At 34.2% G+C, this 23447-nt stretch overlaps 1 protein-coding gene across 2 annotated transcripts in view; it reads right to left on the minus strand.

Annotated features, from left to right (window-relative positions):
• The window catches only part of CEP83 (centrosomal protein 83kDa), a 121844-nt gene that overhangs the window by 44266 nt on the left and 54131 nt on the right, over positions 1-23447 (minus strand). For both annotated transcript variants that reach the window (XM_008576578.1, XM_008576577.1), the window contains 5 exons: positions 15669-15920; positions 13494-13625; positions 6330-6444; positions 4900-5044; positions 4637-4786 (listed from right to left, as the gene is read on the minus strand). In XM_008576578.1, coding sequence (XP_008574800.1) covers positions 4637-4786; positions 4900-5044; positions 6330-6444; positions 13494-13625; positions 15669-15920 — 794 coding nt within the window. The remainder of the gene's footprint in view (positions 1-4636; positions 4787-4899; positions 5045-6329; positions 6445-13493; positions 13626-15668; positions 15921-23447) is intronic.

Genomic DNA, 23447 nt, shown 5'->3' on the forward strand with positions numbered 1-23447 from the left:
TCAAAATGGTTTACAGAATCAATGTAATTCCTGTCCAAATCCCAGTAACATTTTTTGCAGAAGTGGAAAAGCCCATCCTAAAATTCATATGAAATCTCAAAGGGACATGAATAGTCAAAACCATCTTGAACAAGAACAAAGATGGACGAATCACATTTCCTGATTTCAAACTTCATTACAAAGCTATAATAATCAAAACAGTGTGGTACTGACATACAGAGAGACATATAGACCAATGGAGTAGAACAGAGAGTCCAGAATAAACCCTCCCATACATGGTCAAATGATTTTTACAGGAGTGTCAAGACCATTCAATGGAGAAAAGGCAGTCTTTTCAACAAATGGTGCAGGGAAATTGGATATCCACACGTAAGAGAATGCACTTGGACCTTTACATAATACCAAATACAAAAATTAACTCAAAATGGATTAAAGACCTAAATGTAAGACCTAAAACTCCAAAACTGTTAGAAGAAAACATGGGGAAAGCTTCATAACATTGGATTTGGAAATGATTTTTTGGATATGACACCAAAGGCATAGGCAACAAAAGAAAAAATAGACAGATTGGACTTCATGAAAATTAAAAGTTTTTGTGCATCAAAAGACACTTATCAGAGTAAAAAGGCAACCCACAGAATGGGAGAAAATATTTGTAAATCATAGATCTGATACAGGTTTAACATCCAGAATATATAGAGAACTCCTAAAATTCAACAACAAAAAAACCAAACAACCAAATTCAAAAATGGGCGAAGGATCCGAATAGATGTTTCTCCAAAGATAGCAAATGGCTAACAAGCACATGAAAAGATACTCAACATCACTAATCATCAGGGAGATGTAAATCAAAACTACAATGAGATATCACCTCACACCTTATGGGATGGCTTCCATCAAAAAAACAGAAAATAAGAAGTATTGGTGAGAATGTGGAGAAATTGAAACCCTCGTATGCTGTTGGTGGGAATGTAAAATGGTACAGCCACTGTAGAAAGCAGTAAAGCAATTCATCAAAAAATTTTAAATTGCCATCTAATCTGGCAATTCCACTTCTGGTAATCAACTAACTGAAATAACTGAAGCAGGTCTTGAAGATGTTTGTACATACATGTTCATAGCAGCATTATTCACAATAGTTAAAAAGTAGAAGCTACACACGTGTCTATAAATAGATAAATGCATAAGTATATGGTATCCACATGCAATGGAATATTATTATTCATCCCAAAAAAGAAAGAAAATTATGTCACATGGATGAACAGTGAGGAACATCATGCTAAGTGAAATAAGCCAGTCACAAAAAGACAAATACTATATGATTCCACTTATCTAAGATATTTCGAGTAGTCAAAAATCATAAAGACAGAAAATAGAATGGTGATAGGCAGGTTGGGAGAATAGGAAAAGGGGGAGTCATTGTTTAATGGGTATATAGTTTCAGTTTTATCAAATGAAAAGACCTCTGGAGATAGATGGAGGTGATGTATGCACATTATGAATGTATTCAATACCACTAAACTGTACACTAAAAGTGATTAAGATGGTAAATTTTATGTTATTTGTATTTTTCCACAATAAAAAAATTGGAAAAAAATTAAATGCAATCCCAATACCAACAAACTTTTTTCTGGAGATAGACTTTGATATTCAAGTTCATATGGAAAAAAAGACATGCAAAAATAGCTAGGAAAACACTGAAAGAGAAAAACTGTAAGGGGAGAGTACTCAACTAGAAATTAAACATACTATAAAGCCTCTGTAATTAAAATATTATAATAGTGGTACATGAATAGACAACCAGACCATTGAAATAGAATTGAAAGTCTAGAAATATACCCAAATATATATGGAAGTTTAAAACGTGATAAAAGCATCATCATGAATCACTGTGGCAAAGACAGGCTTTTAATAAAGGTGTGGGACAATTGGTTATCCATTTAGAAAAAAATAAAATTAAATCTACACTTCACAGAATATAAAACACATTCCAAACAGATCACAGATCTAAATGTAAAAAATATGAAACCATACAAACCCGAAAATGAATTCCTCTTTAACCTCAGTGTAGGGAGAGACTACCTATGACTTAAAATCCAGAAGCAATAACAGATTAATAAATTTGATTATATAATAAAAATGTTTGCATGGCAATAAATACCATAAACAAAATCAAAAGACAGCTGATACACTGGGAGAAAATAATTGCAGCATATTCCTAATATACAAAAAACTCTTAAAATGCAAGGGGAAAAGACCAAAGAAACCAATAGATAACAGGGAAGGACATGAACAGATTATTCACACACAAAAAAGATATGAAAATGGCCCTTAAACATATGAAAAGTTGTTCAACCTCATTTATAATATGACAAATGCAAATTAAACTACATTGAAATGGAAAGCGGTACAATTCTCTTGGATTGGAATTTAGCAATATCAAACAAAACTGCATATGAATTTACCTTTTGGCCTGCCTATTTAATTCAGGAATTTACCCTGAAGATACACCTCTAACAATATGAAAATATATACATGTACAAGATTATTAATTGCAGCATTGGTTCTAACCACAAAATATTGGAAACTAAATACTCAAACACAGGAGAGTGAATAAACACTGGTATATACAAATAATAGAGTGGTATGCAGTTGTAAAAAAGAATGAGGATAATCTATATAAACTAACATGGAGCAATTTCCAGGATATACTGATATAAAAAAAGGGAAAATAAAATATGCATGCATCTGAAATTTGTGAAAACAAAACAAAAACAAAAATCCTAGGAAGGATAAACCAGAAACAAATGAGATTAATTACAGGGGGTAGGGTAAATGAGAAAAGATGAGGGAATGGGAACAGGATAGAATGAATGTGGAAAGTGGCAGTTTTTTTGAGTGTATTTATTTGTATAGTTCTGTTATTCAGAACCATGTTGATGTTTCACATAGTCAAGTATATAAATTCTGTTATTCAGAACCATGTTGATGTTTCACATAGTCAAGTATATATATTAATTAAATAAACAAGGATGAGGCGGGGACCCAAAATGAAATAAAATAGAAACAAATGAACCTGTTTTATAAGTGAATAACATAACCACAGTGAAAGAGGATTTGGTGAGAAAAACCCTAAGTAACTTTGGAAAACAGTATTTGACTATACACTCTAAGGCAAAAAGAACCGTACATAAATATTACACACTAGTTAATATGTTTGTTTTTCATAGAGTTGCGTGTGAGCCATTCCAAACTATTTCATGCATATTTTACATCTGAGGAAATAAGTAAATATATTATGGATAATGAGAGCCAGGTTTCTTACTGTCAAAGGAATTACAAATATGAAAAGAGAGAAGGCTAAAATGAACTACATGGACATATCAATGTAAACTCAAGATTATTAACATATATATATACACATAGAAAAATAAACAAACAGATATATATGTGTGTACTTGTGTATACACAAATGTATTCCTAGCTCAGTTCACAAGAGGGTCTAGAAGCAACAACCCCACAGTACCAATAAGCACACCTAGAGCTGAGATTTTGGTTTCAAAACACCATTCTCCAATAAAAGAGAACCAAAGTACATTAGAGAAATGGCTAATTCCAGGGCTAGGGCAGGGAAAATAAAAGAGAAGCCAAGAACATCCTGTGATGCCAGAAAATAAAAAGAGCCTCAAAAAAGACAGGATTATGTCAAAAGGACATAGGATTCAACTTGAAAGAGCTCCCAGTGGCCAAATCTGAGACACTTTGAGCAACAAAATAAATTATAATAAAATATTACCATAGAAGATGATAAGAATCTGTAAATATATACTGATATATATTTATATATCAGGGAAATCTTTTCCTTTCAGAAGAAATCCAATTAATAAATGTAGAAGGGATGATGGAAATGGAAAAATCACCATTTGGCAAATACTAGAGTAATATCTTTCTAGTGAGAATTATCAATGGATACTAAAATCAGTGGAATATATAATGACAAAGTATGATGAGAATATTTACAGTCTCAAAGTATTATATAAGATACATATCACAAAAGGAAAAAACAGTAATTTTATAGTGAAAAAATTTAGCAGACACCATCTTAATCAAGTGATCAAGGTTAACATCACCAGTTAAAGGAACAAATCATGAATCTTCTGATGTGATGCACTGAAGACTCAAGACCTTGGTGTTAGTTTTGCTAAAAATGCATAATCTGAATTTAATCATGAAGAATGTAAGGCAAACCCAAATTGAGGGATATTCTACAAAATAACTACCTAGCACTCTTCAAAAGTGCTAATATGTTCCAGATTAAAGGAAATTAAATCAAGGAATTAAATAAAAGGAAATTAATTCTGGATTGGATATATTGGACCAGAAAAAAGGACATGAAGGGGGATAATTGGTAAAATTTGAATAACATCCATAGGTTTGATAATAGCAATGTTTATTTGATTTCCTGATTATATCATTAATTTCTTAGTCTTGATTATTGTAAAATGGTTATATAAGATGTTAATATTTGGGAAATCAGGGTGAAAAGTATATGAGAATACTTTGTACTACTTTTACATAATTTTGTTAACTCTGAAATTATTTCAAAATGAAAAAAATTTTAAATATATATGCACACCTAATACTCTGAAGTTCCCTTCTGGCCGACTCTTCTGCCATCTGTGAAGCCCGCAATTTCTCTTCACACTGATCCTTTTCAGATTGCCTCCAGATATCATGTTCCACTTTCATTTTCTCTAAATCTGCTAATTTGTTCTCAAGTACTAGCCTAAAACAACACATAATAAGTATGTTAATAGAACTACAATAAAGATGATATGACAGCAAAATGTTTTCATTTGCAAGGAGATTTAACTCAAGCTAAGGTGATTAAGTGCTTACTTTTCATCTTGTAATACCACAAGTTTTTGATAACCTTCTTCCTTGGCAGCTTGTACTTTACGTATTAACTCACGATCCTTTTCTACTAAGAGCACTTTGTGGTGTTCAACAGCTGCTTTGAGAATTTCATTGTCCGACTGTAATCCTAGTATTTTTTTAAGGAGAAAAATGTACTATATTCAATGTCATTAAGATAAAAAAGCACAATTAACAGCCAGCATTCATAAGCTGGTAAGACAATTAAAAGAACATAAAAGCATCTCTGGATATGTATTCTCAAAGATCCTTACATCACTGATAAACTTTCTTCAAGAAAGAATGAAACAGACTAAAACTCAGAGTTAATTTTTCTGTCATTGCTTTATTTTAGCACATACACAAAAACTTTAATAAAAGGTTATATACAATTATTCATCTTGAGAGCGTGGGAGGTCAACCTGGATGATATCCAAAGTTTACTTACTTCACCCTCTAACGGGGTTCTGAGACCTAAGCCCCAAAGACAGCATCATAACAAAGCTGGCTGGTAGCAGAGTGAATAAAATCACAGAACCCTTCAAAACCTATGATTCTAGCAGAACTGCTCGATTTCTAGCAGAAATATAAATAACATGGAAACTTTCAAGTTTGTCCAATGAATTCATAAATCTTCCTTGTGATAAAATGGCAAGTATTTTGCAGATGGAATAAATAAAGTAAATTCATATCTAACTCAAAGTAAAACAGACTGCAGCACTAGATCCCAAACTCTTTAAGTTCCTAAGAAAATGTACTCCCTAATCTGTGGAAATCCATGAAGTAGTAATTAATAATGAAAACAATCATTCATCACAAGCTCTGTTTGAAACTACAGAGGCCAGTTCAACTTCAGCCCAACCCAAGGACAGTTACAGACCAAGGGCACCTTGTTTAAGTACTTAAGAAAGGTACAAACAATATAAATTCTGAGAAATCTTGATGAAATGGACATTCTAAGTCTAAACTGGGGCTTAAAAATAATGCTACATTGCATTAGGCTCCAATAACTGGCCTGGGCCTACAATGAAAAAAAAGAAAAACCCTAAAACCCACCTATCTTCTTTACATTCTTTGGACTTAAAATGTCCTAGGACTAATAACTACTTGATCTAAATAGACTTAAAATTATAATCCCAGTATGGAATAAACCCAGTATAGAATCCCATTTTCCAAGTTTTACTTAATTTATGCATTTAAAAAAAACTATGACATAAACATAAACTTGATTTAAAAAAACAAAAAGATCACAGAATGAACAAAACACTCAACATATAAACAAAAACATATGTACTCTAAAATTAAAATTCAATGTAAGATGAAAATCTGAAAATAAAAATTCAGGTTAATCTATTTTAATAATTCCAGTTTACACCTGAAAATAATTGTAAAAAGCATGGGAAATTATATATTACCATCGAGTTCACTCTGAATCTTATTCCTTTCTCTTTCTAGCTCACTCTTAGCTCTTGCTGTCTCCAGTTTGATGTCTGTTATTTCTAGTTTGTTCGAATGTTTAAGTTCGTTTACCTGTTGATAATAAGAAATTGAAATTACTATTGGTCATTTTCTTGCCACTTAGTACTTACCCAAAAACATAAGTGGAAATAAGAAAATGCTTTGATAGCAGAGTATAGAGTGTAAGTATTTTCCAGGAAGGAAGGTGCTTCAGTGCCTGGAACAGTACTTGGCACAAGGAGACACCAAGGAAACATTGTCTTTTCCAAATGGAACTAAGGCTTTTCTTTACAAGTATCTGGGTGGGGTCTTCTGCCTTAATCTTGCCTTAGAAGATTAAACTGCAAGTCCCTAAAATCCAATAGCCAATGATTAAAAAGTCTTCAGGAAAAAAATTAAATCTTCCTCTTAAAAAAGTGTTGGGGACAAAGAAGTCTTTCTGGGGAGAAGGAATAGCATATAAAATGGTTTATAGTTGTAACATCACATGATCTGCTCTTAAAAGAAAGAGCTATGTATTACAGGTAGACCAGAGGGAGGTATGAAATCTATGGAGAAGTAGCAGGGAATAAACTTCATATGCCGTACAAAGGATTGTTTATCCTATTAGCTACTGAGGTGGCACAATTAACTTTGTTTCAGAAAGTTAACTCTAATGACAAATGTGTTGGATTAAGAAACTGAAAGTAAAAACAAAAATTAAGAGGCAAGGAATAAAGGGTGCAAGAAGGAAGAATCAATTGAATCTGGTGACTAATAATAAATGTGTATATATACAGTGTGTGTACATACATGTGATGTGGGGAAAGTATAGAGGAACAAGTATAAATTGTATAAATCTAATTTAATCCTTTATTGCCAACACCTGATTCTTTTAAAGCCCCAAGTACATGTGAATAAGTGTCAATACTTTTCAAATAATTAACCCACCACATACCACTTTTCAACTTTGCTGAGATATCCCTTTTGAAAGCTGGATAATTCTAGTTCATAAGTAGCATTCCTTCATTCATCCAACAAACATTTTTTTTAACACCTATTATATGCTGGGCACTGTTTGTCTCTCTGATCATCTGCACTACTCTCTAACATTTTCTATAATCCTTCCCTTTGGTAAGGTGCTTCTAAAATTAGGTACAGTAGTATAATAAAGATTTAATCAATACAGATATAAAGGTTAGATAAACCTGTATTCTGACATATTATACTAATGTATAAAACTACAAAATCAGAGTAGTAAACTACAAATATATACAAGTTAAGTACATAAAAAGTGAGATGGTGGGAATAGGAGGGTAAAAGATAATTTAAAATAAAACCCTACAAAAATTGGAGTTGGGATTTAGACACAAATCACGAAGAAGTCCTAGAGTCAAAAAGAGCAAGGACGAGAAACAGAAATGTCTTACTGGAAGACTCCATCTAGGAAAGGTCCTGAAAATGTTGCAAGAAATGGATTCATGCAAAATTCTCTTAAAAGAAACAAACAGAAAAGCGAGTATTGTACTGCCTTTGTACTGCTAACTACAATAAGACATTCCTGCAAATTAACTTGAAGACTTTTAAAAAACACTACATAAAATGGCTGATTTGTGTTGACATCAATTTTGCATTTTTATACCTCATTTCTGAAGTTCTTTTTTATAAAAGTAAGTCTCATAAAATGTTTGACTGCATAAAAGCATTTAAGAAATATTTATTTTAATACTTAAACTTTCTGTAGATTGGATTTTACTACATTGTAATTTCATGGACAGACAGGATTTGAATTATAAATGCTTTAAAAATTTTAAGAATACAACTACAATGAAAACCCAAACACTATGACAAATGTAATTATAACCTGCTATTATATACTAATTTTAAAAGGTTAGGAATGACACAGCAGTTCATTAACAAACTACACTGTAGTTGCTTTAAATGAGGTGGAAAATTAGAGCATCTTACTTGTCCTGTCTGCATTCAAATTTACTCATTTATGAATCTTAAGTTTTTCTTTAGTGCCATTATTTCTATAATTCTAAAATAATAAATACATTATATTAATTGTAATTGTTTTCCTAAAAATATACTAAAAGGAATTATGTTCTTTATTAAAAATAAAAGACAAATATCAAAATTTATTACCCAGTTATGACAATTAGTAGCACTTTTCTATGAGTAATCTGAACCAAATCCCAAATAGCCATAACAAAGTTTCTTTCTGCTTCTGGATCCTTCGTTCTTAATCATCTTTGCAATCAGACCCCAAAACCCTAGGAAAACTAGGAACATTCTCCTAAATAAAATGTACAATTTTAAAATGTTACATAAAATTTCAAGAGATTCATGGTCTTCTGAAGCTCCTCTGCACCAAGCCAACCCTGTTTTTCACAAAATGTGTTCCATTTAGATTCTGGCCTTTACATTGTAAATTTGCTTTATGCTTTTGACACAACAGAAGAAACAACTCAGAGATGACTACTAACAAAACTTTAATAAGTGTCAAAAACAGCAATATGAGGCATTTTACAGGGGTTCACAATCTGTTAAAGTACACATACCCATGAAATTATAATGTAAAGACACACAAGAAAGAATATATATAGGCAAGAAACAGAAATGTAGTTGAAAAAAATTATATTACCTAAAAAGTTCTGGATGCAGATTTCAAAGAGATGGTACTCAAATTCTGACCTTTTTCAAACTTCTGAGATGATATGACCTCATTAATTTAGCTAATAAGGATAACTCTGCTGGATGGCTTCCCCAAAACTAACTTTTATTGGAGTTCTAAAGATCAAAAACCTCATGAGGTTAAAAACAATTAAATTGGATAATGTTGAACTTTAAAATAAAGCATTCATTAAAAAAAAAAGAAAAGGAAGAAAATGACTTGGAGATGTTGAGATCAGAGAGATGGACACTGCGTTTTGGAAGACTGCATTCCTGATAGTTTGAAGATGAGGGAAAAATAATGTTGAGAAACTCTGATCTTGGTTGCACGGAGGTAGGATTCATCATGGTGGCAACCACTTAGGCATACCTTTCATATCATCTTTTACAATCTTGCTGTTTTGCTTATAAAACAAGAAATGCCATAATCGTACAAATGATGTTATACTTGGGAAATAAATGGATGTGTTAGCTATAAAAATAAATAAGTAAATAAAATGTTCTGCAGGTTTAAAAAAATCTTATGAAGTAAAGAGAATAATTTACCTCACTGAATGTGAAATATCTTTTTCAGCACCGCACTCTACCGAGTGAGCCACGGGCCGGCCCCGAGAAATATCTTTAAAGTCATTATTTCAGACCATCTTTGGTAATACACTTTAATCTAAGACATTGACAGTCATACTGCCATAACTTTGTTCTAAAACCTAACATTTACAAATTTGAATAACTTAGATACCCCAGGTGTTCCTTTGCATTGCAAACAACCATTTGCTAGGATTGCAAAATGTTGATTGAAAATTTCAAGCTGCAAAAGAAAACTGTGATGGTATATTTATTTAATTTAAAATTTATCCTTCCAATGGAATCTTTTTACATACAAGATTTCCAATAAAACTTGGTTTGTCTAAAGTTGAAGAACAGTTTTTATTAATCCATTTATATGTAAAATAATGCAAGTATGCCTTTAAAAAAACAGGCAACTCTCAGCAACGAGTGTTAATAAACAAGCACAGAGAAATAAATAATACTATACAAAATTATTCTTCTTTCAGCAGAGTAGGAAAAATAATCTGTGCTCTAACTCTGAAAGGAAAGAGCAATATAGAAGGACAGAAAAAAGAAGAGAAATCAGGGTCAGCACGCAGGTGAGCTAGGGTGCTCAAGTAAAATGTGATGTAGGAAAAGTACTTGGTGACCTCCAAGAGAGGTAGAAATTCCAGCAGAAGCCAAGTATATTCAGTGTCCTACACAGATGTTGCTTTATCTATGGTTCCACTTACTCCAGCAATCCAGTCCAGTTCCTCAGGTCCAGAACAATGTGTTGCAAACACTGGGTACTCAATATTATTCTACAAAATTTAAAATAATTTATACTGCAACTGGAAGAAAATCATGAGAGAACTCCCTGTACTCTGAATTGACTTCTTTGTGTTTTATATCTATTTTTTTGTATACTCTGTAATTGTAGGCATTCAATATGTATCTGTTGAATGTATAAACAATCTATTTATAGTTAATCAAGAAGCAATCAAATTATTAATTTATTTTCAGGTAGGACTTACACAATCTTAGCGGGCTGGAAGGGCTCTTAGGGATCAGCTAGAACAATGCCTCATTTTACCTATTTGGAAATAGGATCCCAATGATATTAAGTATCTTACCTAAGGTCACACACACAATCATTGATACAGTGAGGAACAGAACTCCTCAATGGCTCAAAATTCTGTATTCTTTATGTTACATTATTCTCTTATTTAAGGATATTACTAGTGTATAATTATTGCCATTACCATTTCACCAACTACTATTTATTGTGTTGAATACTATCTTTAATCTTCACAAAAATTCTGTAAGAGGTATTATCCCCATTCAAAAATTAAGCAAAGCAGAAGTCACACAGGTGGTGAGTAAGGTGAATGAGTCAGTATTCAGATAAATTCATTTGATTTAAAGCCCATGAACTTTTCCAATGTACTTCATTACCTGCTCCAAAATGCTAGTTATTGATTTCTAAATATATCTCAATTTCAGCCTATAAGCTAGAAAACTATACTTGAAATTAAGTTATTTTAATAATTAAAAATCTTGGGCCTGCCCGGTGGTGCACTGCTACAGTGCGCCGCTTGGGAGCGCGGCGGCGCTCCCACCGAGGGTTCGGATCCCACATACAGACCAGTTCCCGCTCACTGGCTGAGCGAGGTGCGGGCGCAACACCGAGGGTTGCGATCCCATTGCCGGTCCCGGTCCGGTACGGGCGCGACACTGAGGGTTGCGATCCGTTGCCGGACACGAAAAAAAAAAAAAATTAAAAATCTTATTTGCTTAATTTTCACTTATTCTTTTTAAGGTCAGCCATGTCTATTGAATGAAATGAGATACTGGCTACAAAACCACTTTGTAAACTGTAAAGTATAGAAATCCAAACAAAAATTTAAAAAGCCACTAGACACATAACCTGCAAATGTAGAAGAGTATGTGTGTGCCATAGAAAAAACTGATTAGACTATCTCCCAAGAGTGGAATCCAAAACATCTAAAATTATTTAGGCTTTTCAAACCAATTTTGTTACCACACTTAAAGAAGACTCCCTAGGTTAGACTCACATTTTTAAAAGATTATAAAGAGTTATCTATAAAATCAGAATGTTAGTTTATTAATTATGAGGAAAAAAAACTATAACGTAATCAGAATACTCTAAATCTGAAGGTTTAGTGCATTCTCTCCCTGTAGAGAAAATTACATGGAAGTCAAATAACAGTTAGAAGGTTGCTTGGTGATCATGGAATCAGAACGAACAGATTGAGATGAATGAATGGTTTCATAGCTATGGATTAAAACAGATTGGTTTATTCATCTCCAGAATAAGAATGATCTTTTCAGTGGGACCAGAACACTTAAATTCTACTGACTAAAACTCTTTCTCTCCTCTGTCATAAACACTGCCTCTATTCTCAAGCAATTCCTTGGCCAAGGAATTTACTATGAACACATTATTCTTTTAGATAAATTCATATACTTCTACCAGGCTATAGTAAATGACCTCTGGTATGGGAGCCACCTTGTTTTTAAGGTGATTTTATATAACTCTGCCCTAATAAAAAATGCAATGATTTCATTGACTCAGAAACCAGTCTTGTTTCCGAGTTCTTAGAGAGCCCCAAGCCATAACAATAATAATAATAGCTAATATTTGAGTGATTACCTGTTAGACCTTAGTTAAGTGCTTTGTGCAGAATATCTCATTTTGTCACAAGTCTATAAGGCAGGTATGAGTCCCATTTTTATAGAGAAAGACACTAAAGGTTCAGAGAGAAAGTAAATTTTTCAAGGCCACACAGCTAGTACAGGGCAGAATGAGAATATGAACCCAGTCTGACTCCAGAGCTGATATTCTATAAAATATTTTTATTATTGCTATCTTACTTCTGGTTACTAGATTTCATATATATACTGTATTTCAGGGGTGGGAAAAAAAACCTTTAAGTTTCTGAGAAAAACTTTGTATGTAAAAGATGTTTTGGGAATATTCAAATTATTACATTTTTAAAAGATAAAATAAATGCAGATCATGTTGCTAATATTAATTTATTCATTGAAGAAATATTTATTAAGTACCTACTATGTGTCAACACTGTTCTAGGAGCTGAAGAAACGGTAGTGATGAAAACAATGTTCCTGTTCACTTAGAGCTTACAGTTGGTTGAGAGGAAGGTGGTAGGAAAAAAAGGTGAGACAAAAAATAAACAAATAAATATAAATATATCAGATGGTATCAAGAGCTATGAAGAAAAATAAAGCAAGTAAGGAAGATAGAGACTAAAACAGAGGAAGATGCTATTTTGCAGTAAAGACAAGGACAGTCTCTCTGATTAGGTGACATCTGAAGAGGGTGAGGAAGCAAGCTATGTAGATATGTGAGGGAAGACTGTGCCAGGTACACAAGCACAGAGGCTCTGAGCTTGCTCAGACAAGAATGAGAAGGTCAGTGAGCAAAGTGAACAGCAAGAAAAATGGATGGCAATGGCTATGGAAAGATTGCAGGAGCCAGGTATACAGAGCTCTGAATGGATAGAGAATAGAAAGACAAGTTAGGAAGCTTTCATAAAAACTGAGCCTACAGAGATCATGGCTTGGACTAGAGTGGTCACAGTGGAGGTGGTAAGAACTGGTCAGATTCTACATGTATTAGGAACGCAGAAAAGTAGGATTAAAAAAGATTTCAATATGGAGAACTTAACTATTTAAACAAAATTTCTTTGTCATTGTACAGAATCAAGCATTCTAAAGAATAAAGTAGAAGTATTAAGATGACTAACCAGTAAGTCAATGCATTTATTTCTTGGAAGGTAGATGATAGGATAAAATAAGATTTCAACATAGAGAACTAAACCATTAAGAACAAAATTTATTTCTCATTATATAGTATCAACCATTCTAAAGAATGAAGTGAAAGGGTAACTTACTTTACCAGTCAGTGTATTTATTTCTCGTTCAGCTTTATGCAATTTACTGATTAAAGAAGTATTTTGTTCACTGCTTGATTGTAGTTCTTTTTCCAAGCGTTCAGCCTGTAGTTTAGCTGACTGTCTTTCAGCCTTTCATCAAAATAAAATATTTTTTAATTCAATCATAATTTTTCACAATTATATAAAAATAAAATAAGCACTATTTAAAATGTGTATAATCATCCAAAAAAATATTCAAAATTTCAACAACATTAATATGTACCAAAGTAACAAGAGTTTTCTCAAAGTAATTGGTAGAATTCAAATGAAAGCTATCTGCTCCAGGAAATATGCAACGAGGTATCTGAACAAACAACATTATCAACAGCCACCAACAAAATAAAGCTCATACACCTACCTCTCTCATGAAAGAAAGTAACTAAGGTACTCATTTGATACCTACTTATTTTTAATGCTGACATAATTCAAACATTTTAGGGGATTTCCAGTCCACAGAAGATATGAAAAAGCATATTAGAAGGTAAAAGAGAGGGCTCATTGACAGTAATACAAAGTGAAAATTAAAAATCTAAAATCAAGAGACTTTTTTTAAAAGGGAGAGGGGGAGATAAGATCAAGATCCAAAGCTGATCTGAAGCTTTCTGAAGTATGGGCAAAGAAGCTCTTCACCTCACCACATAATTAAGATTCCTAAAAAAGTCTGTAAGTTGTCAAAAAAAAAAAAAAAAATTCTGGTTAGTAATACTCATTGTACTCTGTACTTAGGGAAAGAAAATCAAAAGCTTTTTAAAAATATTTCTACTCAAAATAATTTAAATGAAAATATTTTGGCATTTAAAAGATAAGTTTCAATTTTTATAACATCTCATTTCCTATATATCTTAAACACGATAAGGAGTATATTCAACAAATAATCTGGGAAAAAAATATTTTCTTCAAATATAAAAAAATGGTACCCTCTGGGAACAATGATAGCCAAGAAAGTTGAAGAAAGAAACGCTTGCTGTCATGTGCTTATTTTCATTACATCTGACAAATGATAAAATTAAATATAGGCTCTTCTGAAAATGTCACAAATGAATCATCCATCTTTTGTCATCATTCAACTTGCCCTAAAAATAATCACTCTAAACGACCTCAATGAAAAGTTTCACACTGGCATCATATACTATTTTCAACTGCAAGCATCCTGCTTATTCTGTCACTGTGTAAACACATTAAGGATGTAAAGATGGCAATACAAACACTCTCACTCTGAACTGTCTTATGTCTAAGGTCCAATGATACTGACAACTTTAATTCAGAAACCAGCAAAATACCGATGGAAGCTTCATCCAGAAAATTAAAGGTGACTTCTACTCTTTAAAAGATGTCAATATACTCCTGTACCAGACTGCTGGCTGGGGGAAAAAACAAACAAAAAAAGCACTATTTTGGATTTGGTTATTGGAATTTAACTACAAACTAGATGCTCACCAATTTTCCTCCAATCCACTGAACTGCACAAAATAAATTAAAACAATTAAACTGATATATTTGCTACAAGTTAGACATGAAGAACTAGGAGGAATAAGCATACCTGAATAAAATGGAAACCAGGAATTTTTATAAAGCAATACCTCTAGGAGTACCAGCCTGACTCTGCCAATACTTACCTTTCTATAATGAACTCAGAGAAATAATTCAGTAAAGGGCTGTATGCATTAGTAGCCAATTTGAATTTTATTATTCTGGCAAGAAGCTGTCATAAGGTATATGCTATTTTTGTTCAAACAGGACTTACAATTTTAAGATCTCAAATCTCAGTGTAAGAAATTTACTATCTCAGAAGAAATTATTTTTTCTGGTTTCAGATGACTTTAGTCTTCAGAAACTCAAATAATTCTTTTTGGATTTTGCATATCCTATATTTTGGCATTATAAGAGTTAAGTCATTTCAGGTAGGTGACTTGACTCCTGAAGAATACATATCCCCTGTAAATGTGGTAGCACAGCTATTGCTTATGAATCAATAGCTTTCTTCTTTACAAAAAGAATACAAACTCTTGGGATTCCACAAATGTATCAGCATTAGATTGGTGAGCATACATTTATGCTCTAAAAATCAAAGGCCTGTCAATTACACTTTTAAAAAGTTTGCCACACTCTACCACAAAGCAATTAAAACCTTACCTCCAGGGATCTGACTGTAGCCTGCATCTCAGCCAACTGCCGTACCTGTATTCTTTGGACATTTTCTACCTGAGCACCAGAATTCTCTTTTTCAGCTCTTAATTCTGCTACCTCAGCCTCTAAGCCTTTTAGTTTCTGACACAAATGGGTTTTTTCTCGGGAAAGTTGCTCCATTCGTTTGCTGTCTCTTGTGGGATCAACACTAAATAGCTTGTTATGTAGTTCTTCTTTATCTTTCTCCAGTCTTGCAATCTAATAATAATTCAAAAGAAAGCATACGAGCTTAAATTACTGATTTTTCAGTCATGAACATGTTTTACAAGTCAGTAAATTAAAATTAAAAACTGCACAATATGAAAGCTCGGGTGGTGAAATGAAGTACAAAGGAAACATTCTAAAATGTCACGTTCTTCATTCTTTACTCAGCGTGACTCAAATGTGAGGCTATGGACTTTGTCCTATTTTCCCCTATTTCCTCATGGTGTTTAGCACAAGGCTTAATCAGATGCTGACTAAAATTCAAAATTATAATACAATAAAATTATTAAAAACATGCCAAGTGTTTAAAAATTCATCAAAACAAGACCAACAAGCTAACTATTGCTAAGCTCTTCCTCATGTAACAGTAATTCTTGGGCTATGTCTATATTAATAAAATTATCTATTTCAAAGCAACTTTAATTCACATAAAGCTGCTTATCTGTGTAAATACAAATTGTGATTGATGAGAATTTTTAAATGATAGCTGAGAGTTTACTAAAGTCCTAGTTGGAATGATGGCCTAATTCTTAGTTCTTAGACTCAAGAAAACTGAAAATCATTATTACTCCAGGGCACGTGTTAAAGTCACTGGGGACTTTGTAGAGTAGAAACACCACAGGTCTTATCATTCCTGCCATCTATCACTGTCGTACACCATGGGCCTCCAAATCAGTGAGTTTCAAACTGCTTCCTAACCTTTGAGGCACCTCAGAGGCTTCTCACCTCTGAAAATTAGGGGGTCAATCAATCAGGGTAAAACGTACGCTTTTCCTTTCTGGATCTCCCCAACTATCTGTCCCCTGCCACCACCACCACCATCACCACCAAATCTCTATTGTTAACCATCACAGCTCCTCTTTTTTAGTCTCTTTTTATATGTTGGGTTTCTCCATATGATTCAACTTAAGAATCCAGCTGTTTTAAAAAAAAAATGTTTTTTTAATGATGAAAACCATTGCTTTTAGCAAAATCAAGGTCTGTCTGTAGCCAAGATGAACTTCAGAGATTCACTCTAAGCCAAAAGAACCCTAAAGGAAAACTCTGCAACCTTGGGAAAGTGGCCCAAGAAACAACCATTTGCTCAAAGAGCTATCAATGAATATGAGAAGTGTGAGCCCTCCACCTCAGGGAAGAATCTGTTTTCCTCATCTGTAAAATGGGAGATTGAACTGGAGGCACTCAAAGATACTTTTCAGTTTTAACATGTAATGGTTCCAATTTGGTTTTGGACACGCTGAACTAAAGATGTCAATGTGAAATGTAGGTAGAGCTATCCAGCAGTCAAATATTTTCTTCCAGAAAATAAAATTTACCCTTGAAGGTAGCTGAAGCATTCAGAGTTGAGCCCTCAAAAGCCCAACTAATTAGTGTCTCTATTTTCCTCCCACACTTTACATACAACTGTTACCTTTGGATTTGGTCTCTACCTTTTTTTCCTCTAGCTAACTGTGTCACACTTATGCAAATCACATTTTCACTCTGGCCTCAGTTTAAATAAAGGGCTTAGGCTGGATGATCTTTAAGATGCCACTTAGCTTTTATATGAGGTATCTCAAATACGACTTTAATGTGTCGTATTAGAGGTGTGGTGGCTCTATAGATCAGGAGTCAATGTGTAACTCGGGTTCAGAGAGTGGTGTCCTTCATTGACTACTTACTATGGATCAAGTGTTGAACCAAGTGCGCTACATGTGAAATTAATAGTATCAATAATTTCTCTGGTAGTCCCCATTTTACATATGACATCACACACCTAATGTTTTTGACCAGCATGTTTCCTATATTATTGCTTTCTCTGCTAGTTTTGAGAGGCATCTATATGATAGCTGAAATGATAGCTGAAGCTGTGGGACTGGACAACAGCTAGCTAATGGCGAAGTCAGGATTAGATTCCACATTTACAACTCCTAAACCAGACCTCGCTATCAAATCTTTCCTACCAAAACTGGTGATCACTGCCTGCTAATTTCTCTTTCACTTATTCATTTATGCAACAAATATTTATCGAGTACTTACTATGTACCCGGCACTATTTTAGGTGGTAAGGAAACAACTCAGCAGACAAACACACACAAAACCTCTGCTATTGAAAAGCTTATTATATTCAATCACTGCCAAAACACCATTATCATCCCAGACATCTGGGCACAGATCTTGGACAGTCTCAGCTCTCTCCTTTTCTTCCATTCTCAATGAGACTCATCTGTCATCTTCCTTATTGGTCTCAAATTTGTGGTGCTCTCATTCTAAATTTCCAAAGGTCTTTGTTTGAATTTTTCTTTTATGACATTTACCCAAAACTGTATTGCAGTTACTTCTACATTTACTTTATTCTCTTCTAGAATACGAACTTGCTTGACAGGTAAGACAATTTATTAACCAATTTTACTTTTTAAAAAGTTGAAGGAAATGGAACAGAAATAGATCAGGGACTAAAAATGGTGGTGATTTCCTTTTCAGAGAATGATACCATCACTCCAATTCCCCAAGGCATGCAAGAGGGAAAGGTAGTGTACCTAATTTCTCCATCCATCTTTGTTTTTATTACCTTTATGACGAAGCACAGAGAAATGGACAAGAAAACAGGCTCAGGAATCAAAACACTTAGGTTTATTTTTTCTTTCAGTATTTCAAATGTACTGGTCTATTGTCTTCTGGCTTGTATTATTTCCAAAAAGAAGTCTATTGTCATTCTTATCTTTGCTCTCCTGTACAAAATGTCTTTTTTTCCCTAGTTATTTTTTTAATTAAACTTTCTATTTACAGATAACGGTAGGGTCAAACACGAGGAATTATTGTAAGGAATAACACAGAGATCCTGTGTACCCTTGACCCAGTTTCCCCCAATGGTAACATCCTTCTTCTATTTTCTGGAAGACATTATGTAGAATTGGTCTTAATTGGTTTTTATTTTTATTATTATTATTTCTTTTGCTATCTTATATTTACATATATATATTTTTTAATTTTATTAATATTATTTTTTACATTCTAGGATGTTGTTGCGGAGCAGTTGGGAAGGAGGGGGAGAGGAGAAAGGGGAAGGAAATGAGATGTGAGAGGAAGGGTGGGACTGAGGCCTGTGGCACCCCCCACATTCCCACAGGGGAGACCGGTGGACTTTCATCTGTGGCTTGGTCACTGCCGGGCTGGGTGCAGATGTCAGGGGGGTGTGGGAAAAGCCCTCAACCCCACCATCCCAGCTCGAGAACCCAGGGCCCTTCTTGCTATGGCTTGGCAGTCTTCACTGCACTGGTTGCACATGTCAGGGGGGCATGGCCGAGGTCCTTGGCCCCCCCACTGCCCTGGCTTGGGAGTGCCTGGGGCCCTTCTTGCTGCAGCTTGGTGATCATTGCTGGGCTGGTTGCACATGTCAGTGGGGCATGGCCAAGGCCCAAGGCCCCCCACCACCCCAGCTCGGGAGGGCCTGAGGCACTTCCTGTGTCAGCTCAGTGGTCACCACTGGGCTGGCTGTGGGTGTTGAGGGGGCACGGCCAAGGCCCAAGGGCCCCCACCGCCCTGGCTTGGGAGAGCCTGGGTCACTTCCTGAGGCAGCTCAGTGGTCAATTGATTTTTAAGTAGTTGATAGATTTCTCCAGTGAAACCATTCTTTGGGGGAGTTTTTAAACTGTGAATTCAATTACGCCAATGGTTATAGGCCTATTCAAATTACTTACTTTATATTGGGTGAGTTATGATCATTTGTGCCTTTTGAGAAATTGATTCATTTCATCTACATTGTCAAATTTATTTGGGTAGAGTTGTTCATAGGATTTTCTTATTACCCTTTTAATGTCTGCAAGGCTCCCATGAGCAATATTCCATGCTTCATTCCTGAAACAGGTCATTTTTATCTTCTCTTTTTTATCAGTCTTGCTAGAGGCTTGTAAATTTTACTATAATCTTTTCAAAGAACCAGCTCTTTGTTTTGTTGATTTTCTCTATCAGTTTTCTGTTTTCAATTTTATTAATTTCTACTCTTTACTATTCCCTTCCTTCTGCTTGCTTTAGTTTTATTTTGATAATCTTTTTCTAGGTACTTCAGGTGGGAACTTAGGTTATTGATTTGATATGTTTCCTCTATTCTAATGCACGCATTTAGTACTATAAATTTTCCTTGCAGCACAGCTTTAGCTATATCCTAAAAATTTTGATATGTTGTACTTTCATTTTCATTCAATCTATTTTTTAAAATGTAATCTCATTGACATGTTTTTCATTCAAGTTTCCTTTGACTCATAAATTTTTTGAAGTGTGTAATTTTGTTTCCAGGTGTTTGAAGATTTCCCTGTTGCTTTTCAGTTATTAATTTCTAGTTAGATTCTATTGTGATCAGAGAACTCACTGCGTGATTTCAAGTTTTATAAGTTTACCGATTTTTATTTTATAGCCCAGGATATAGTCTATCTTGTATATATTCAGTGTGCAATTCAAATGAATTTCTGTGGGTGATCTTGTTAAGTGAAGTGTTCTATAAATGTTAATTAGATCCTGTTGGTTGATAGTGTTGAATCCTTCTATACCCTTGCTGATTTTCTAATTGTTCTATCAATCGTTGAGAGAGAGGTGTGAAGTTGCAAACTATAACTGTGAATTTGTCTGTTTCTCTTTTTAGTTCTATCAGTTTTTGCTTAACATTACTTTGCAGCTCTGGCACTTATATTTAACATTCCTATGTTTTCTTGGTGGACTTTTATCATTATATAATCTCTCTTTCTACACACACACACACGCTATTTTTCTTTGCTCTGAAGGCTACTCTATTTTTAATACAGCCACTCCTGCTTTCTTTTAATTAACGATTCTATGATATATCATTTCCCATCTCTTACTTACAAACTATCTATATTGGTACCTTTGGAGTTTCTCATAGACATCATATAGTTGGGCCATTTTTTTTAATTGAAGCATAACTGACTATACATATTTTAGAGGTACAGCCTTGACTACCATCACCTGTATACATGTGATGATCAAATACTATTAGCATATTCATTATTATAAATAGTAATTATTATGTCTAGTTGGAACATTTTTTAAATCTACTTTGCAAATCTGTCCTTTGTGTATTTAGACCTTTACATTTACTATGACTATTGATATGTTAAGTCTGTCATGTTTTTTTGTTTCTTCTCTGTTTTCAGTTTCTGTTTTCTTTTTCCTGACTTCCTGTTGGTTACTTGAATATTTTTTAGGATTCCACTTTAATTTACCTATAATGATCTGAACGTATCTCTTTGGACAGCTTTTAGTTGTTTCTCTAGGTATTAAATTATATATACATAATTTATCATACTCTACTGGGTTCATTTTACCAGTTTGAGTGATGTGTGGAAACTTTAACTCCCTCTGCATCCCTTTGCTCTCTCTCATTTATAATGTAACTATCTTACATATTTCCTCCACACCCATTTAGAACCATATCACAGTGCTGTAATTTTTACTTTGACCACGAAACAAAATTTAGAAAACTCGTGAGGCAAAGTGTATTGCGTATATCCATAGTTTCACTTACCATGTTCTCTTATCCTTCCTAATATTTTGAGGTTCCTTTTATTGTTTCTTTCTGTTTAAACAACTTCTCTTAGACATTTTTTTGGATAGGTCCACTTTTCCTTCATTTGAGAATGTCTTGATTTCCCCTTCATTCCTGAAGGATATATTTGCTGGATATAGGACCACGGGTTGATGGTTCTTTTCTTTCAGTACCTGAGAACACTGTGCCATTGCTTCTGGCCTCTAGGGTTTCTAATGAGAAATCTGCTAGCTTTCTAATTGTTTTCCCCTAATAGGAGAGACACCATTTCTTCTGCTGCTTTCACGATTTTTTTTTATTATAGTTTTTATATGTTTGACTATGATGTCTATTTGTATTGATTTCTTTGAATTTATCCTGTTTGGGATTTGCTCAGCTTCATGAATTTGTGTGTTTGTGCCTTTACTGAATTTAGGAAATTTTCATCCATTATTTCTTCAAGTACTTTTCAGCCCTGCCCCCTTCTTTCCTTTCAAGAACAGAAATCTTAGATCTTTTGCCATCATACCACAGGTCACTGAGGATCTCTGTCGATTTCTTTTAAAAATCTATTTTCTCTACTTTGTTCAGATTGGATGATTTCTAATGTTCTATCTTCAAGTTCACTAATTTTTTTCCTCTATCCCTTCCATTCTGCAGTTGAGCCCAGCAGTTGAGGTTTTCTTACTTCAATCATCGTATTTTTCAGTTTTAAAATTTCCAACTTGTTCTTCTTTATATTTTCTGTCTCTTTGCTGAGTCTATTATTTTCATTTGTTTCAAACATGTTTGTAATTGTTCATGAAAGCATTCTTACCATGGATAGTGTAAAGACTTTGTCAGATAATTCTAACATCTCTGTCATCTGTGTCATCATCTATGGATTTCTTTTACACTGAGTTTCAGATCTTCCTAGTTCTTGGCATGAGAAGCAATTTTCAATTGAAACTTGGACATTTTGGGAATTTTGTTATGAGACTCTGGATGTTATATACTGTTTTAGCTGGCTTTTTACGATATCACTATGGCAGGGAAAGGGTGGTGTTGCCAAGTCATTACTGGCAGGTGAACAAAGTAGTCCAGATTCCCAACTCTATTTCTGTTGACATCTGAGGTGGGGGGGCAGATCCTCGTGACACCCATGCTGAGCAGTGGTGGGAGTTCCACCTCCCCTTGAGGACTCCACTAACACTTCCCTGGATGGAAGGGGTAGAAGTGACATGTTACTATACCCCGTGTAACCTCCATTGACACCATAGAGCTAGGTGTGGCTTCCATTGACACCACAAGGCTGTGAAGTGGTGAATCTCCTTTCTCTACACTAGATCTCCTCTGACACAACCCAAGCAGGGCAAAGGCAGGATACCTCATTACTGGCAGTTGAGAGTGCAAGCTCCAGCTACTCATGTCTTCAGTGACACCATGTCAGAGGATGAGAGCCCTCATTATTGCCCACATAGGAATGTCTTTGTCTGGTATGAGGGTAATGCTAACCTCATAGAGTGAGGTAGGAGGTATTCTCTCTAATTTTATCTTCTGAATGAGATTATAGAGAATTTGTACTTCCTTAAATGTTTAGTAGAATTCACTAGTGAATCTATCTGGGCTGGTCAGTTATTTTTGACGGGATGCCAGAAATTTAAATTTTATGTTTTTTCAGTGCTGGGTTCTTTGTTTTCCTTTACATACTTCTGAATCTTTGTTCTGGTATGCAGTTAAGACACTTAGAAACAATTTGATCCTTTCAAATCTTGCTGTTAATACTTGTTAGGCAGAACCAGAATAGCCTTTAGACTATGGCTACTTTGGCCTTACTACCGAGGCAAAATCCTTCTGTGTCTTCTACTCAATGTACCATGCAGCAGAGTGTCTTTCCACTCTGGCTGATGAAAACATAAATTTTGCCTGACCCAATGTGAACTCCAGGGATTGTCCCACCTGGATCTTCTTTTTCTGGCCTTGTATAGTACTTAAAACTCTCTGTATTGCTCTTTATTACTCTT

This window comes from Galeopterus variegatus, unplaced genomic scaffold, assembly GCF_000696425.1.
Source record: "Galeopterus variegatus unplaced genomic scaffold, G_variegatus-3.0.2 Scaffold1368, whole genome shotgun sequence".
Taxonomy (NCBI): Eukaryota; Metazoa; Chordata; class Mammalia; order Dermoptera; family Cynocephalidae; genus Galeopterus; species Galeopterus variegatus.